Raw genomic sequence first — 17,096 nt, forward strand, 5'->3', positions numbered from 1 at the left:
GTCCGTCGTCAATCCGTCTTAGTTTGAGAGACCCCCAACCGCCCGGCTGACTGGGATCCCACCGTCAAACCGTCTGACTTTGATGGTGTACCGCCTGTACCCCCCCCCCCCCCCTCCCTTGTACCTCCCGCCAATCGATCCATCGATACCACTACCGCCGTCACGTCCTGGCTCTGACCCTGGCCCTGGCGAGAGGACAGGCCCTAGCTGTGGTCCTGGACCTGGCTTGCCCGCCCTTGTGTCCACCCAAGTCACCTCGTACCGCCTGCGCTTCCGCTCGCTTTGAGTGCCATTAACGGCCATCGTCAACTACTTACCAACCCTCTCTCGCACCTCTTCGCGGACATTTTCCCTCTTCTTTCCCTCTTCAGCATCTAGTCCTGCGACCCTCTTTCCATCGGACACGACTCTTTTGAGGTTCTTGGACCGGCAGATCGTATATCGCCTCAGCAACGGCTTGGGATACACACTCCACAATCAGGCACCCTGCCCTACGTTCGGTACTTGAGCCGATCACCGTCAAGTAACAGCAAACTGACGCACTGTTAACGATAACTTTCAGTATCGTTGAGCTAGGACGGACGCAAAGCATTCATCATCTTCGCCTCCTTCTCCTCCTCCTTCTTTCTGTCCCACTACTGAAATCAGACGGCTCTTCCAACAGGCCGGAAACCCGTCACCTCGGTTCTTGTTTGGCATTGGACCGGACTGCATTGGCTCTACGATAGCCCACAGACGCTCCCACCCAAATTCGCCGACTTGGTGCACCGGATCCCCCCAATACGCACCCCCTTCAGAGGAGGCTGGTTGGCTGGCTACTCCAACCTACCTGGACAAGACTCCGCCCAGCTCTTGACGCTACCGCCCGCTAGGCTCGAACGAACGCAGGCAGGCGCAAAACCAGAGGCAGGGGGAAGAAAAGTCAGCGAGGAACCACTGGGAACCACTTTACTGCAGCCAGCAGGGTCAGATCAGGGCAGGTCTTTCATCATCGACCATTCATCGCCACACTCCCCTGGCAGCCCTTTTCTAGAGCCGCCTGCCCCTCGCCCTACCAAAGTGTCTCTCTTCTCTTCGTCCTCCACTTCAGCACGCTGCGCTACCGACCGTACCGTACCAAAACCGGCCTTGCACCTTGTCCAGCAAAACCACCCCACTCAGGCCCGGGATCCATCATCGACTCGCCGTCGCATTTCTACCGGCACTCTGCGACCCTCACCTCTTCAAACCTGGGTCACAACTTCTTCTTCGTTGTCGCTCCTTGGACCCAGCGAGTCACAAAGCACGATCTACACATTTGACGGCACCGCATTTTATCTCCTTCAGGCAGGAAATTCTACTCGGATGATTTGAACAACTGTTTCTTTATCCTTTCTCTTTCTTGTCATCCCTTCTACCGGCCGCCTTCCCCCCCCTCAACCCTTCGTCACTGCTGCACCAGGCATCTCCGCAGGCTATCCTCTCCACGCAGCTAGACATTTAAGCTCGCCTCAGCCTCGCCAGCTTGCGTGCACATGGTTATTTGACGGTCGCAGTCCCCCGCCAGAATATTCTTCACATCGCCGACCCTCGCACATTTCAAACGAGACATTATGGCCGCCGCTTTCAGGCCAGTAAACTCGCCTCTGCCTGTAGAGGTCAAGGTGGACAGCAGGATGATCACTACACCCACCACCCCCAGGATAAACACAGCACCGCACCCTAACGCTTCGCAACCTTTGCCGGAGGATGTAAAGACCCCGACAAAAGCAACGTTCGGGGGTGTAGGCAGCAGTGGTAACAGCGGCTTAGCGTCGCAAAAACCTTTACCAAGCTCACCATTTCCCCAGGCCGTTCAGGTTCCTGAGAGTGCTGAAAAGGCAAAAACACCTACCAGAGCAAATTCGCAGCATTCGAGAAAGTCAAGAGACTCTGAAGACGTGGACATGGACGAGTCAGACGGCGAGGGTGCCGGAGAGGATGGAGCAGGGTCAGACGACGACAGCGTGAACGCCGACGGCACCAGGTCGAACAAGAAGAAGAAGTCTCAACGATTCTACTGCACAGACTATCCGCCCTGCAACTTGAGCTTCACGCGGAGTGAGCATTTGGCGAGACACATTCGGTAGGCGCCCATCTTTCCCAAGTGACGCTAGTTGCTGACCGATCCAGAAAACACACAGGCGAGAGACCATTCCAGTGTCACTGTTCCCGACGGTTCTCCCGGCTCGATAACCTGCGACAGCACGCACAGACGGTGCACGTCAACGAGGACATTCCGATCGATTCCCTAGCGGCCACTGGCGCCAGATTCCAAAGACAAATGCGCACAGAGCGGGTACGTCAACAGGGCGGTAGAGCTCGCGCGTCAACGGCTGGAAGTGCCTCTGGCCCGGTCAGAGGACACTCAAAGTCTCTATCGACGTCCAGCATTGCCAGCGTCGGCTCCATCTCCTCCGCCTTTGGTATTCGGGACGATATTCGTAGGCGTCCCCCACCTCTCGTCATGGCTGACCCCCGCTCGCGCTTGTCTCTGGAGTCGTACCGGAACGACGGCCCATATGGATATCGCCCGGCATCGCCGACTGAATACGGCACACCGACGTCAGCAACCTTTTCAACCGGTCAAAGCAGTCCACGATGGGGTTCTGGTGTTGCATCCCCAACCACATCTCATTCTCGCTCACAGAGCATGTATTCGTCTGGTTCAAGGACCCCTGGACGCCGGCTCAGCGTACCGTCCGGTGCAAACCCTTTCCAATCGCCTCATGGAGGCCCGGTCAACAGACTTGTGTATGGTGCCCCTGTTAACACCTCCAACAATGGGACATTCTCTCCAGCCGCGAGCAGTCACCTGGCATCTCCCACGACTCCTACCTCTGGTTGGTCAGGTAGGCGTGATTCGACATCATCCGCAGCGGACGAAGCATGGCGTCGCCGCACCTGGCACCCTGATACCAGGAACTTCAATACCAACACTAGCCATCTTAGCAACGTCTTGACACCAAGTCAAATTCAGCCAAACCCCGCACCACCCATTGCCAACGCACCAAACCCGCAGCAAACCCTTCGGTTGCCTGGTATTGAGTCGTTCGATCCCCTTCCGTCGCGACAAATCTCGCCGCCCAGGCGTATTCCGTCCCCAATGATGGTCGACTCGGAGGCCGCTCACCCGCCGGCTCTTCTTCCCAGCACTGATGCTGCTGCTGTTGAAGATCGGAGGAACGTTTCGCAGTGGGATATGGGGCTTCACCGAGGCTTGACTAGATTGGATATAACCTCTAACACAACTCCCCCTCGCGATAGTGCAGGCGCGTGGGCGAACGAGGCAAATCAGGCCGTGCAGGCTCAGGCGGAGCAGGTCAGGTTGAACCCGCCGACTGTTCGATTCGAAGTGGATCCGCCTTCGTATTCCCACTCAAGCGCCTTTAGCCGTAACCACCAGCACACAATGTCCGCCCCGTCTATTGCTTCTAGAGACTCCAAAAGGCACGGTTGGTATCATGGGCCTAGTGCAAGTCACGTTCATGGACCTCGACCCGAGGCACCTGGCCACGATCCTCGCGGTCCGCACGTTAACCGGATGGTCCACCCGAATATTAACGCCTTTCCCGGCTTTCCCGCTCGTCAGGCCGAACCGCAGCCGACCCAACAGCAGCAACCAGGCCGTGGACCCAACCCCGACCCTCTGAGGCGCCTTGAAGCCCTGGTTGCAGTTGCAACAAGCGAGGGCACTACCGCAACCGCCTACTAAACCTACGAATTATCATGAATATAACACCATACCTCACGGATGGTCTATACATACGCTACGACTGATGACTTTCCGACTCTATCCATATCGGCAGGAACCACTGACACCACTCTGCATGATATACGGTCGCTTTTATTGATGATATCCCGTTTTACTTTGCTGGTGATCAGCTTGCATTATTTTTGTTGGCGTTGTTACATAGCGTTGTTTTTGTTTCCTCTCTTTCGGGTGATGACCCTCGTTGTCTCTCAACTCAGTCTTGTCAACCTTTGCTTGTTGGTTATGCTCTTGATATCCGGGTTCTGGGCCCGCCTTTCTGGACATTTATGACTTTCTAATCCGATTTGGGAGGCTCGTACGGTTTTGGTCTTTTTTTTTCCTCTCTCTTTTTCACTATTCGTACTAGAGTTACTTGTTTGCTTTTTTTGATTCCCCGTAACGCTGGCTCACGATCAATGAGAGATACCCACTCATTATGGGATGGATCTAAGAGATGGATGGTAATGTGCCGCACTTCTGGCGGTTGATGATGGGCATCTGTATCCACCTGTGAGCCTCGCTAGGCTAGGAATTGAAAGGGAACGATCGACGGGTAGGTGGGCTTGATACCCGAGCTTGATCATGGCCGTTTCTCTAGTTTGCGGGGCCAGGATGATGCTCAAGGATTTTCTTATTAGGATATGGTGGTTTACATGCCATCACGTTGGCGGCACACATCTGTCTGTAGGGCGTACGATCAGCAGGAATAACGATGCACATGCTTTGAATAAGTTACCCTTTTCGTGATGAACATTGTACATGCCACCACGATGTCTGCATTTCATTTGCCAGTGATTCAGGGTCTGAAATGTAGAGACAAGAGTAGGCCAGTCTGTATGTATGCACAATGATGCCAATGTCGGCAGCCCCGAATCTTGGTCATCAGCAACTAGCCAATCAGGTTGGTTTTTTACCGACGATCAAGACGGACCTTCACGGGGGTTGAGAGCGCCAACACACCAACGCCTCAAAATGATACCAGGCGACCAGGGAGCAATGGCCCACCTCTTGGAATATGCCGATCCCCGGTCGGCGCGTATTTCTCTAGAGGCTACAGAGACGGCTCCGGGGTCTATCATGACAAAGGACCGGTTCGAGAACCGCTGCCGGTCAATCCTCCGTTACGTGCCGCGCTGACGACAGATCGACGGACCCTGCGGCTGTTTTGTCTCTGACGGGAGGAATCAGGCAGATTATCCAGCTCACATAAGCGCTAGTAAGAAAGCAGGCTGTCGTATGCTGTCTGCAGCATCGTTTATGTTTCACAGGACACAGGGCCGAACTGCGAGGGAGGAATAAGGATCCATGAGGAGGAGTATGAGATGCTTTAAATAATGGGGAATTGCATGATCCCCAATACCACCAGCCCGGAGTTTCTATTTCGAACATCCACCACGTTTTCTTATTCAACCAGAAAACGAACTACACTGTGACTTTGTTTGACTGACTGTGTTGCAACGACCATGTTGACGAGGCACGGGAAATCCCATGGCTTCGTCGTCGTAGCCTCTCTCCTCGGCCTTGCGGGTGTCGTTGGCGCTTCGCCATGCGACCCTGCTACCTTTTCCTTCCCTTCTTCCATCCTCGGCGCAGAGCACGTGCGAACTACGGCTGCGGTGGTGAGAAACTACACCGGCCTCGGCCGCTTCCGGCCAGACCCGACTGTGGTCATACCGCCGGAGGGCGTAAACCCGTTTTGCAATGTCACGGTGTCTTACACGCATCCCGGGCACGACGACACGGTCAACGTCCACGTCTGGCTGCCGCTCGACAAGGGTGAGTGGAACGAGCGGTTCATGGGTACGGGCGGAGGAGGCTTTGCCGCCGGCGACGTCGACGGCGACTACCCTTCCAAGGCGGTCCAGGCCGGGTACGTCGCCGCGGCCACCGACGCCGGACATCTGGTGACTGAGGGCGTGGACTCGTGGAGCCTGAAGGCGCCGGGGAACGTCAACTGGCCGCTGTTGTTCAACTTTGCGTACCGGTCGCTTCACGAGCTTGCTGTTGTCGGGAAGCACGTTACTCGGGAGTATTACGGCCAGGAGGCCAAGTTCAGTTATTGGAGGGGTTGCTCGACGGGCGGGAGACAGGGGCTGGCCGTTGCGCAGAGGTATCCGGGGGATTTCGACGGCGTTCTGTCCATGTGTCCTGCCGTTGATCTGCCTGCGCTCAGCGCCGTGTTGTATTACCCGCAGATGGTTATGAACGAGGCCAAGTGGTGGCCTGAGAAGTGCGAGTTGGAGGCTGTGGTCGAGGCTGCCGTTGAAGCGTGCGATGGGACTGATGGGAGAAAAGACGGCATCATTGGGAGGCTGAGTAAGTGTGAGTTTGAAGTTGAGAAGGTCTTGGGGAGGAAGTTTAAGTGTGAGGGCCGGGAGAGCAGAGTCCACGAGAAGACTGTTGAGGTCGTCAAAAAGGTGATGAGGGGGTTGGAGGATGAGGAGGGAAAGGTGATGTTTCCGGGTTACGTGCCCGGTGCGCCTTTCACGGGCATGTTTGCGCTGATGAACTCTGTCTGTGAAGGGGAAGATCGAGGGAAGTGCAAGGGGATCCCGTTTAATGTCGGCGAAGCGTGGATTCGGTTGTTCGTCTTCAAGGATCCGACGTTCGACCCGACGTCGGTTACTCTGCAGCAATTCCGTGACGCCTTCCGCCTGGGTGTGGAACAGTACGATTCTATCCTCGCGAGTTCTCACGACCTTAGAGGGTTCAAGAACCGCGGGGGCAAGCTGTTGATGTGGCATGGCGTCGCGGACCAAGTTGTTACCGTGCTGGCGGGGAGGAACTTTTACGAGCGGGCCAAGAAGCTTGACAGGGAGAGAGGGGTGGTGACTAAGGATTACTGGAGATACTTCGAGGTGCCAGGGGTGAATCACTGTTCCTCGATGACTGGCGCTCCGTTTCCGTGGGATGCGATGGATAATTTGAGGAAGTGGGTGGAAGAAGGGGTTGCGCCCGAGGTGTTGCATGCTCGTAAAGTTGAGGACAAGGACGGGAAGAAGACGCTCGGTGAGGAGTCCAGGACCATCTGCCTGTGGCCTGAGGAGGGTGTTTGGGATGGAAAGGGGTGGAAGTGTGTTCCGCCTGGAGATAAGGTCGCTGTTGAGACGGGGCATGGTGAGCTTTGAGGTCCTTGGAGTTGGACTGATCACAGACACTGATGGTTAACCAGGTCAGCTAAGAACACAAACACCTGTCGTAGCTTCGACTATACTTGAGCATGCGACACAACATTAGCAAGCTCAGAAGACAGCACTTGCTACACACATGAGGTAGAATACTCAAGAGTCCTATTGCAGTCTATCCCTCTATCATTTACCATTTACTCTTAGTGCTTAAGTCCCACTTCGTGTTAATGTTAGCTCGGAAATGTGACATCTTTCGCATGAAACCATCATGATTTACATTCTCGCCGCACTGTATAGACATCTCGTGGTGTTTGCTGCTATCAAGTGACATGCAAGCTCCCTTGACTGGCCTGTTGTCAGTGATTGTCTCGTCGTACCACTCTTCTTGCGTCTTCATTGTAGAAGAACTACACTTTTATGTCACGATAATCTTCATACTACGAGTGTGAATTAACATTTAACTCCAAGTTCTTATCGGATAGCCAAACCCTCAGAGATAATCTATCATTTTCGCTTCTTGTCACGCCGCCTACGAGTATCACTCGAGGCCACATGGTAAATAGCAAAGAAATAAAAGAACACAGCAATAACCAGACAGCTAACTAACTAATTACAAAGGTACTTTGGAGGCACCAGCTTGATTTCCCAAATGCAGGCTGACGCCAAGCACACATGCAGGCTCTTCCATTGGTCGTACCATTCTATCGGGACGAAAACTCCATTTCTATTCGTCTTATCTTCTGTTGGCCATTTGGTGATGACTTGGCTAACGCTTATGTGGCCTATCATGATGTTCCGTTTCCATTCTTTGTAAGTTGAAGCATACACTGGCCCTGCGTGAGGAGTTGTTGGCTTCCGAATCACGAAAACTGCATGAGTGTTGCACAATTGACGCCCCGAACGATAGCTACACTTTGGAATACCTCCCAAATATTGAGATAAGCCATACACAAGACAATCCCGTCTGTCAACCGTCGACGGACGGTGTCGATCGAGTCGAAAGGTTGCGTACTACCAGGTACTAGTTGAAAGGAAAAGTTACTCGATAATCTAGTTCACCATTTAACTTTTTATGCTAAACCTACAATCCCAAAACAATCTTTCACTATTGCATCTCACTCAGACATCCCCGAGCTTTCTTCTATCCTCGGTGGTAGTATTTATGACAGTTAAAATTCCTCAGCTGTCTTGTTCGGTAGATCGGTGCAGACCAATAACATCAAATTAGTTTTGAGATTGCTTTCCTTTCCTGGAAGTTCGTCCAACCAGTATCTAACTTTCCTAGGGCATGACAACAAGCTTCGTTAGCGTACCAGCAATAACTAATAGGCTTTATGCTTATATTATAGCTCCTATTGCCGTGATCTGTTATTAGCTTGTTCGTTCACATCAGTATGAAAATCCCCAACCTGGAAGTGGTGTATAAATTGAGCTACGCAACTGTCGGTAGTCTATTCAAACTATCATACAATTTCTCTTTCCTCAAGATGTGTCAAGCCATGAAAGAGAATATCTGATGGCTTTCATCCCCTCGTCGGACCCAACAGCAGAATGCATTTACTGTGTACTGCCGACGGTGGTGGCGAAACTTATGGGAAAATCGCCCCATTCAGTATACACACTAGACCCTCACAAGAGAGGTAAGAGCACCCAGCATGTTCAAAATCTGACCAGCAATAGGGGTGACGCAAGCTTGAAGTGAACCGCCCGGGGGAATGATGACTGAGCCTGATCCAACTTCGGAGTCATATCCACGAGAAACGCCGATGCGCTTCTGGTTGAGCAGGTAGTAGACCTCCTGAGGCGCAATGCGGTTCAGCCCGGCAGAATCCATGACGTCAACCTCCAAGGTAGCCTTGAGGTTGGTTTTTCCTCTGTTGTTCCATCCGGCACTGCAAGCCGATTTGCCCGGGTTGTGGAAGCTGTTGAGGGCCCAAGTGTGAATTTGTCCCTTGTCGACACAGACAATGTCATGGCCAGCTTGTCCGAGCTCACTGTAGCCGTGGTACTCGACGCACCACTGTCCTGATTCGCACTGTCCCGGGACCCTATAGATGATATCGGCGTGCTGGGTGGATGCCTGGCATGTGAGCTTGAAGGTGTTCACATCTGTTCCAGTGCGGTCGCCGTAGCCGTCCATAAACAGCCACTGCCCGCCGCTGCGAGGCCCCGGCTCACGGAATCGGCACACGGGAACGGTGAAGGAGCTGCGCTTCTCAAGGTCTCTCATCACGACTGCCCCAGGGTTGGGGTTTTGGGACGGATTTTGTGATTGAAGATTGAAGTCGGCCAACTTGGAAATATCGATGTGTTTAGTAGTAGTTTCCCATACTGCTCTTCGTTCTAGGGACGAAGCAGTGACAGCTTGAAGGTAGCGAGTGATAAAAGTTAGGTATGCAATGAGAAATGAGCGAAATTGGTAATGAATGAGGTTGGTGGCTGATTGAGATTGTGAGTGCCGAAAACCTTTTGCTACTTGGAAGTTGGCATCGAACTTTTATAGACGAAATGTCTGACTGAGGCTGGAGATGGTTTTCACCGTTGAAATCTGATGACTGAATTATAGCGAGTTCAAGCGAGAGTTCCAGCTAGCCTCACTGACAGCTTCAAAGATCTAAAGCACGATGCGAAAACGGAGCCAACTCCTGCCATTGGGCAAGATTTTAGGTCCTACTCAGCTCCTCATTCCAAGAGAGTTTTCATTAGCGTGTGAGTTAAAGACAGAAAGGACTAGCTACCCAATTTCGGGCCATGAAACTTTGAAATCATTTAGTAAGGCAGTTAGTTGATCAGCTATCAGCTGGATTGGTACTTACCTACATCAGAACAATTTGAAATACAATTTATATAAATGAGCATGAACATTTTCTCGATTCTGCTATTGACAGCGCCACGTCTAGTCCCTTGTGAAATTACTGCAAATAACGGCAGTCTGCTGCAGCGGGGGAATGGTGAGAGTTGTTGAGACATCTCTTGGTATTGCCTAGCAATAGTAAATATAAATCAAAGCAGGCACAGCCCAAGTGTCTTTGAGAACTAGCGAGGAAAGCCCTCAAGAGACAGAATCATCATTTCCCCTTACATGCTGCCCAAAGTAAGCTGTTGAAACTTTCCGCATGTTGCGCCTTGTCAAATAAATTTATTTTGCTTTTTGTAAGTTCCATCTTCGGTTTGGCTCACTAAAATAGTCCCATCTCTTGCCGGCAGCAGACCCAGATACGACTTCTGCCCATGACCCCCACTTAGTTCAATCATATTCTTATTGCGCGACTCAGCTTCGGTCTCCCTTCTCGCGAATTTCTCATCTGAGGCTGTATGGCGGAGACCTTTATGCTCTGGCCCGGTCTGGCCGGGCTTTCGTATCGAATTCTCATTTTCTTTCCAAACACGGTGCTGTGTTCCCACCTGGACAGCGGCTACTACGGATGTCATGCAGGCTGGGCCTTGAGTTTGTCTTCCGGCAACTTAGCCGCTTAGGCAATGCCTGTTGAACCGTAGAGAGCACCGTATCTTTGCCGATGCCGTCCACCAGAATGCAAAGTCCTTTTCTGCTTTTGATATTCAGTGTTATGACTGAGATCATGGTGGTTTGACGACATGTTTGTGGCTTCCGATAAAGTTAATCTCGAGCGGATGGTGTCGACTGTGTATAACTTCACATGATCCGGATACTTCGGATAATGACTGGAGTTTACTTGATTCTATTATCCAGAATCTAGAAGAACTCCCCATCATTGCAGGCCATGTAAGTAAATGGTTGAACGCCATGTGAGATTCTAGCTGGTAACGGGATCGCCGGATCTGTGTCCAGGGGATGTGTATACTGAGGGAGCCTGCACGTAACCAAGCTTGCTTCAATTCGATAGAGTGTCAAATAAATTTTTACTTACCCTCATTCAACGAGGCACCTCACGTGTTCCGTAAGGTAAGACCAGAGCCATGACTCGGACTTTGAGGCTATGGATTGAGGCTAGGGCTTAGGCATCATCATTTTCCATGCATGCTCAGGTGCCGTTGCTAGCTGGTAGTTTATTTCAAAGAAGGCAACCCACAACACTTAAGATAGCGAATCGATACAGCTTTCACAGGCAAACGAAGATTCTCCTTGCAGATTTATTTACCTTATTACACAAACATAAAAGCTCCCTGTGATATTAGATATCGATTTGAGGCGACTTGTACTACGTAATGAAAAAGGGATACGCGTTCGGTTATCCGGCTGTTGTAACAACCCACTAGCAGCATTTTGCTTTTTTTAAGTTTACATTTACAACGTAAGACACAGGACTGCAAGTAGTTGTCCACTCTTTTCTTTAGGACTACTTGACATGAACCAGGCGTCAGGTAACATCTCGTTTTGCACGGATCAATAAAAGTACTTGCGGAAATTGCAGGTTAACTCAAATTCATGTACAGGTCTCCAAAGAGTATTTTCGCCTGACATAGCCCACGCTGTGCCTTCGCTTTCGGTCTTATGAACTTCAAACTAAAATACGTGACTGTTAATCCAGAAGCCGTACGTCTATCGGCGCATGACAGAGAACTAAGCAGTTATGCAACTCTAATTTGCACCTTCTCGGCGCTTGATCTCAAGTGGAACCGTGACGTCGGTCGTAAGAGTGAAGTCATTCAGCCGGTGGCCGACAGGCGGACCACCCTTACGATCAACATCGCCCACAAGTCGGAAGTCCCAGAATCGCAACATCTCCACAAACAGCACCTTGATAGCGGTGCTGCTGAAGAACCGGCCTGGACAGCTATGTGTGCCTAGGCCCCAGGCCAAGTAGTCAGAGGTTGTTGTGATGTAATGGAACTTGTTCTCGTTGCCCTCCTTCTGACGCAGCTTGTAGTAGCGGAATCCATCGAACTCGCTCGCTGGGGCCATATCCGCCACCTCAGCGTAACTTTGCTGAGTGCTGGGGGAGGTCATAACATGGTATACTGGAACACCAATACGGGTGCCCGCAGGCAAGGTGTGGCCAGTCGAGAGAGTGACGGGGGACTGCACGATACGAGCCATATTGACCAGCTTATTGGGACACAAACGCATGCTCTCCTTGAGGAAGGAATCGAGTTTGCGAAGCTTGACATATGAGGTGCGACCCATGATGCGGCGGCCCTTGTCATCCATGGTGAAACCGTCCTGTTGCAGAACATCCTCAATCTCCTGGCGAAGAGGCGCGAAGTACTCTGGTCTAGTTGCCAAATCATACATGGCACGGGTCACTGTGTAACTCACGCTGTGGATGGAAACCCATGAAACTTGAGAAAAGTCAGCAATAGTTCAGCGGGAACGAATTCGATGTGGACACTTACGGGCTAGTTGATTGAGTGCCAGCGATTCTGCGATATCCTCGTGGGTGGCGCCTTTAGGAATGATAGTATACTTCAAGAGCCACGAGCAAAATGTCCCTTGTGCGTCATCGAATTCAAGAGCCTCTTCGTCTGACATGTAGTGTTGCAAAGGCTTCTTCTCGTCCATGAAAGCGTTTGGATCCTCCATTGCCGCCCTTTCTTTGACCAGATTTTCAACGATGGGCATCAGGATCTTCTTGCCACCCTCAAGATGTGACTGCATTTGCTTGACTTCTGGCAGGTACTTTCCGATAATCAGACGAAGCCAGTAAGGATATTTGTTCAGCGCATGGCGGGCGCGCATCAGATCGATTGTGTATCCAATCGAGGAGCGCAACCATTCAGGTCGACGGCTGATGGGACGCCCAATAAAGATGCGGGAGAGCATCAGAGCTGAAATTTTAGTGACGCTCATATGAAGCCCCTTTGTTGACCACTTCTCACTGCCAACGTCATTGAGCTCGATATCCATCGCAAAGCGTAACTCGTCCAAAATGGCAGGGATAGCGCCATTCGTATGCCGCGTCAGGTCGATACGAACGGTAGGCAACAGCTCTGTTCCATAGGTACCTCCGCCAACCTTGGTAACGGCCATAGAGTGGTCAATCTTGACTTCAGCATGGAGAGACACCTTCTCTTCAGGCATGTTCTTGACATCATCTACAAGGTTACCGGGAAGAATGACAATGGGTCTCGAAGTTTTGAGAATGAAAGGCGTGTCTGGGTACTATTTGCATAGTTAGATAGACTGGTCTTTGAATTGCAAATGTTGAGAATGAGAAACATACCTTTTCATACATCCGCGTGAGAGTGTTGAAAACACCCTCCGGGCCAGGGTCCGGAACCTCGACGGGCATATTGAGATTGGGTTTCCTGAAGAACACATAGTATGAAAATGTGGAGATGGCTAGGACAAGAGCGAGCAGAGTGGTTGGCTGGCAACTTGAAAGAGAGCCCACAACGGTCTGCGTTATAGCCATGATGGGAACTTATACACTGGCAGGCGATGCTGGACTATGCGCTGTAATGAAACGATTCGAGGACCTTTAGTAATCGAGGATAAAGAGTAATGAAAATAGCTAGCGATGATGTAGTAAGAAGGTGCTGTTTCTGGACTTTAGAGATTGGTTCTGGCAATCTAACAGTCTCAAAAATCAGGAAGTAGACTATCATATATGGCTAATCGCTGGCCTCGCAAATGTCAGCTGTTAAGACCAAACCCCGCTAATACGGCATGATTGTAATTGTGCCAAACACCATCCTCTTGGTATTCCGGCTGTGCTACTCTTTAGCAAGACCCAACGGACCGGTCCAAATACACCAGTTTGAATCATGCCGGACCCAGCCCGGCTTGGCCATACTCCACCATACAATGACTGAACTGATACATTGCCAGTGCACAGACATCCATGCCCCTACGGAGACTTTGTTGTTGCAATTGCGTTCCAAGGCGCGTGCTGAACAACAATCATCTCGTTGAAAAGATATGCACTTTGCGGGGTTAGCTAAAGCTGGAGAATTGTCGAGTCATTGCATTCTCACATAATCTAGGTACAGGGATGATGGGGGTTGGGTGCCCTGCGAGGCTGCAATTGACTTGACAAAATAATTTCCCGGACAAGATAAATTAGGCATGTTTATTGCTACAATCAGCTGAACCGGAGACTTTTCAAGAACCAGTCGATCCGTTACAACGATCTTGGCATCTGAAACTTGGGTTGGGGAATTTGCGCAGCAGCTTCAATCCCTGTTCCGCCTCGTCTAATAACCTCTGCCGGCATGGTATGTCGTTCCTAAACGATCCCATCATATGCAAGTCTTGGCGATCTGCGAATGGAATGGACCCAATTACTAATTACTGCCTTTTCGATGCAGGATTTGATATGCTTAGCTAGGTAGTGCAAGAGTAAACTCTAAGATCAAATGGCACCTCTGTGGATTTCAATGTATCATACGAGTCTTCCATAGGTTCTCCAACCTACCAATACCCAGAGAAAAGTTGCGAGTGACTGATTGCCAAAGTATGCGATGCTTAACTTTGCCGATGCAGATGGTGTGCTGTCACCACACAGCGGTTAAACGGCTCAATTTTTAGATGAGATAAGTTTATAGCGTAGAGTCCTAACTACGTAATCCACAAATGCTATCTACTGAGGTACAAACGACTTGCTAAAGCCTTAGATTGATGTAAAGTCTTGTTTCGGACCAGTCCCATGATTCAATGTAAATCAATATCCCGCTCACTCCATATGCCAAGTAAACAAAATCAAGAAATGAACCCGAGGTGGTGCAAACCTTATGCCTTGTGCATCCTGCTAGCATGCAGATAACGGCCAAGAGCCACCATCGGATAACCATGTCGCATACAACCAAAGTCCAACCACAAAGTATTTGGGAATCCGACGCTCACATAGGCTTCCTGCTCCCAAGTGACACCTGCAGAGGAATTGACCTGAGTACGGAGAAGATACTGTACACCTCTCTCAACTGCGGGGTCTGTATGAGGTAGATGCGATAGAAGAGCCATGAGAGCCCAGGCAGTCTGTGTGGGAGTCGAAACAAGACCTTGGCCAGCCAAAGACTCGTCTCGGTATGTGCCGAGACTCTCGCCCCAACCCCCGTCAGGATTTTGCACGGCCTTAATCCAGGAAAGGGGTTCAGATACAAGAATCTCCTCCTCTGGTTGTTCTATCGATTGTAGATAGGGTAGGGCACAAAGAACACTACTGGTGCCGTTGAGGTAGTTCACATGCCACCTTGCCCACCATGTTCCCGTAAGTTTGTCTTGCGTTTTTGCCAAATACCGAAGTCCCAGTTTACACGCGTTACAGACACGCTCGTAAACGGCTGGAGGCAAGACAGAGGAGCAAGTTGAATCAGTGAGTATGTAGCCGAGTACTTCAAGAACGCGACCGGTGATGTCAGGGACACTTGGGTCGAAAAACTCGACACCATCAGCAAAGGGGAAGAGATTTGCAACTTTGCTGGTGTTGTCGATGTCATATGCACCCCATCCGCCGTCGCCACCTTGCATGGCTAGGAGCCAATTGAGTGCTCGTGCTCCACTGGCGGAGTTGATATCTTTCGGATTTCGCATGATGATTGCGAAGAGACAAACCAGGGTGTCGTCGTTGTCAGGGAAGTATTCGTTCTATTTCAGTCGTTAGAGCTCTGTGTTGTTTTCACAAGAATGGAGTCAAGGGATGTCTTACGCAGTATTGGAATGACCATCCTCCTGGAAGAGCCGCTCTCGGATTTGTCTTGACGTAGTCGCCGTGCACCTTGAGGATTTGGTGGTCCTTAAACCATTTTATTGACAGATCTGTTCGATTGTCGGCAAGACCAGTCTCCAAGAGCCCAAGTGTCATGAGTGCTGTATCCCAAACTGGCCCGATAGTTACTTGCATGCGGAGGCCGTCGGCGTCTTCCCAAAGTGCGTCTTCCATAGCTCGGGTCAAGTGTCCCATGACTGGGTGGCTCGCAGGGAGACCTGAGGCGTGTAGGCCGACGACGCACAAGAAGTTGGAAATAGTAAGAGAGCCGAATCCCCCTGCGTCTAGATGATTGTAGATATATTGCACACACTGATCGAGGCAATAGGTCCGCAAGAAAGACTTCTTCAAGAGGGGCTCAACGACGCTGGCAGCCTTGTCGATCATTGTACACGCAAAACGACCAAGCTGTCCCTCATTCCACAAAGTCGACAATTGTGGAATAGACTTGAGTGTCCGATCTAACGGATTCAAGAATAACTCATCGAGGAACGTGGCCCCGAGAACCTCTTCATCATCTTTGGCCCCGACCGGGTACAGCGGAAATACTGGTTGATGATGCTTCAGCAACATCACAGGTACAGCCGATACCCGAGACCAGTACGAAAAAGAGTAGATGTTGACTGGCGATAGTCCCGCAGGGAGAGCCATGAGCTCAGCTGGAACCTGAGCCATATCTTTCCACGCGATGATGCCGAAAAGTGCCAGAACCAGTTGTGTTAAAACTCCAACTTTACTGACGCCTCCATGACGCAACACAAAGGCCCTTGCTCTGCGCATAGCCTTGGAATCTATAGGTGTTCCGAGTAGCTTCAGCCCAAAATAGGCTTCGACTGTTGTTGAGACATCGCCGTCCCACTCGTGCACACAAGGAGCCAGGCCCCATGACCCATCTTCTGTATTTTGCTGAGACAAAAGCCAGCTCTGGAACTTGGAGGCCTCATCTTGCGATAGAGGCGGGCCAAGGATTTGTCGGATGCATAACCATTGGACTGTGAAAGAGATGCTACTTCGAACTTCGAGATACCAATGGCCATCAGGCTTCATTTGATCGTAGGCATGGTCTGCAGCTTGTTTGACGCAATGGGCGACCGAATCCGCAAGGGGATTATCTTGTTGTGTAAGGAGAACAGTGTCTGTCGACATGATTGTATTTGATCAATTTTTGAAGTTTACGGTTTTCACATACAACCTTCGAGGTCGACCCGATGATCTTGAATTAATGTACTCGCGATACGTTGCAGACCATCCTATTCTGGTGCTAGCATTTTCCCTAAACCAAACCACAACCCCACAACATACTGACTGCCGCAGGAGACTTATTCAGTGGGACTGGTCTGTGATTCTTAGTGTCATGGATTTCCAAAAAGATGAGACAATAAAGATCCTTGACCTTGTTTTCCGCTCGCCGGCTCAAAACGTTCGCGATGCCTTGGATAGATCTGTGTGCCAAGCAACGCCGAGCGTGTCGACATCCGGAAATCAATGAAGATTTTCTTGGCCAGGCGGTGCTAGACAACACTCGGTGTATAGACTTTCCTAAGGCTGCTACTTTCGGAAACAAAGACT

The 17,096-nt window shown here is 50.8% G+C and overlaps 5 protein-coding genes across 5 annotated transcripts; 2 read left to right on the forward strand and 3 right to left on the reverse strand.

Annotated features, from left to right (window-relative positions):
* Positions 1 to 1,592: 1,592 nt before the first annotated feature.
* On the forward strand, positions 1,593 to 3,733 carry CTRU02_206501 (C2H2 transcription factor; the record flags this gene model as incomplete). Its single annotated transcript, XM_036730111.1, has 2 exons — positions 1,593 to 2,104; positions 2,152 to 3,733. The coding sequence occupies 2 exons, from the start codon at positions 1,593 to 1,595 to the stop codon at positions 3,731 to 3,733; spliced, it is 2,094 nt and encodes a 697-aa protein (XP_036578084.1).
* A 1,502-nt stretch (positions 3,734 to 5,235) lies between these two features.
* CTRU02_206502 (tannase and feruloyl esterase) lies at positions 5,236 to 6,900 on the forward strand (the record flags this gene model as incomplete). The annotated part of the gene is made up of 1 exon (XM_036730112.1): positions 5,236 to 6,900. The coding sequence occupies one exon, from the start codon at positions 5,236 to 5,238 to the stop codon at positions 6,898 to 6,900; it is 1,665 nt and encodes a 554-aa protein (XP_036578085.1).
* A 1,621-nt stretch (positions 6,901 to 8,521) lies between these two features.
* Positions 8,522 to 9,130, reverse strand: CTRU02_206503 (Pep1-like protein; the record flags this gene model as incomplete). Its single annotated transcript, XM_036730113.1, has 1 exon — positions 8,522 to 9,130. One exon carries the CDS (start codon positions 9,128 to 9,130, stop codon positions 8,522 to 8,524), a length of 609 nt encoding a protein of 202 aa, XP_036578086.1.
* Positions 9,131 to 11,461: 2,331 nt separating this feature from the next.
* Positions 11,462 to 13,235, reverse strand: CTRU02_206504 (cytochrome p450 oxidoreductase; the record flags this gene model as incomplete). Its single annotated transcript, XM_036730114.1, has 3 exons — positions 11,462 to 12,162; positions 12,217 to 12,982; positions 13,044 to 13,235. 3 exons carry the CDS (start codon positions 13,233 to 13,235, stop codon positions 11,462 to 11,464), a joined length of 1,659 nt encoding a protein of 552 aa, XP_036578087.1.
* A 1,316-nt stretch (positions 13,236 to 14,551) lies between these two features.
* CTRU02_206505 (squalene-hopene cyclase) lies at positions 14,552 to 16,673 on the reverse strand (the record flags this gene model as incomplete). The annotated part of the gene is made up of 2 exons (XM_036730115.1): positions 14,552 to 15,406; positions 15,468 to 16,673. The coding sequence occupies 2 exons, from the start codon at positions 16,671 to 16,673 to the stop codon at positions 14,552 to 14,554; spliced, it is 2,061 nt and encodes a 686-aa protein (XP_036578088.1).
* Positions 16,674 to 17,096: the final 423 nt, after the last annotated feature.

The sequence above is a fragment of the Colletotrichum truncatum genome (genome assembly GCF_014235925.2).
Source record: "Colletotrichum truncatum strain CMES1059 chromosome Unknown Contig_0003, whole genome shotgun sequence".
In the NCBI taxonomy this organism is placed as follows: Eukaryota; Fungi; Ascomycota; class Sordariomycetes; order Glomerellales; family Glomerellaceae; genus Colletotrichum; species Colletotrichum truncatum.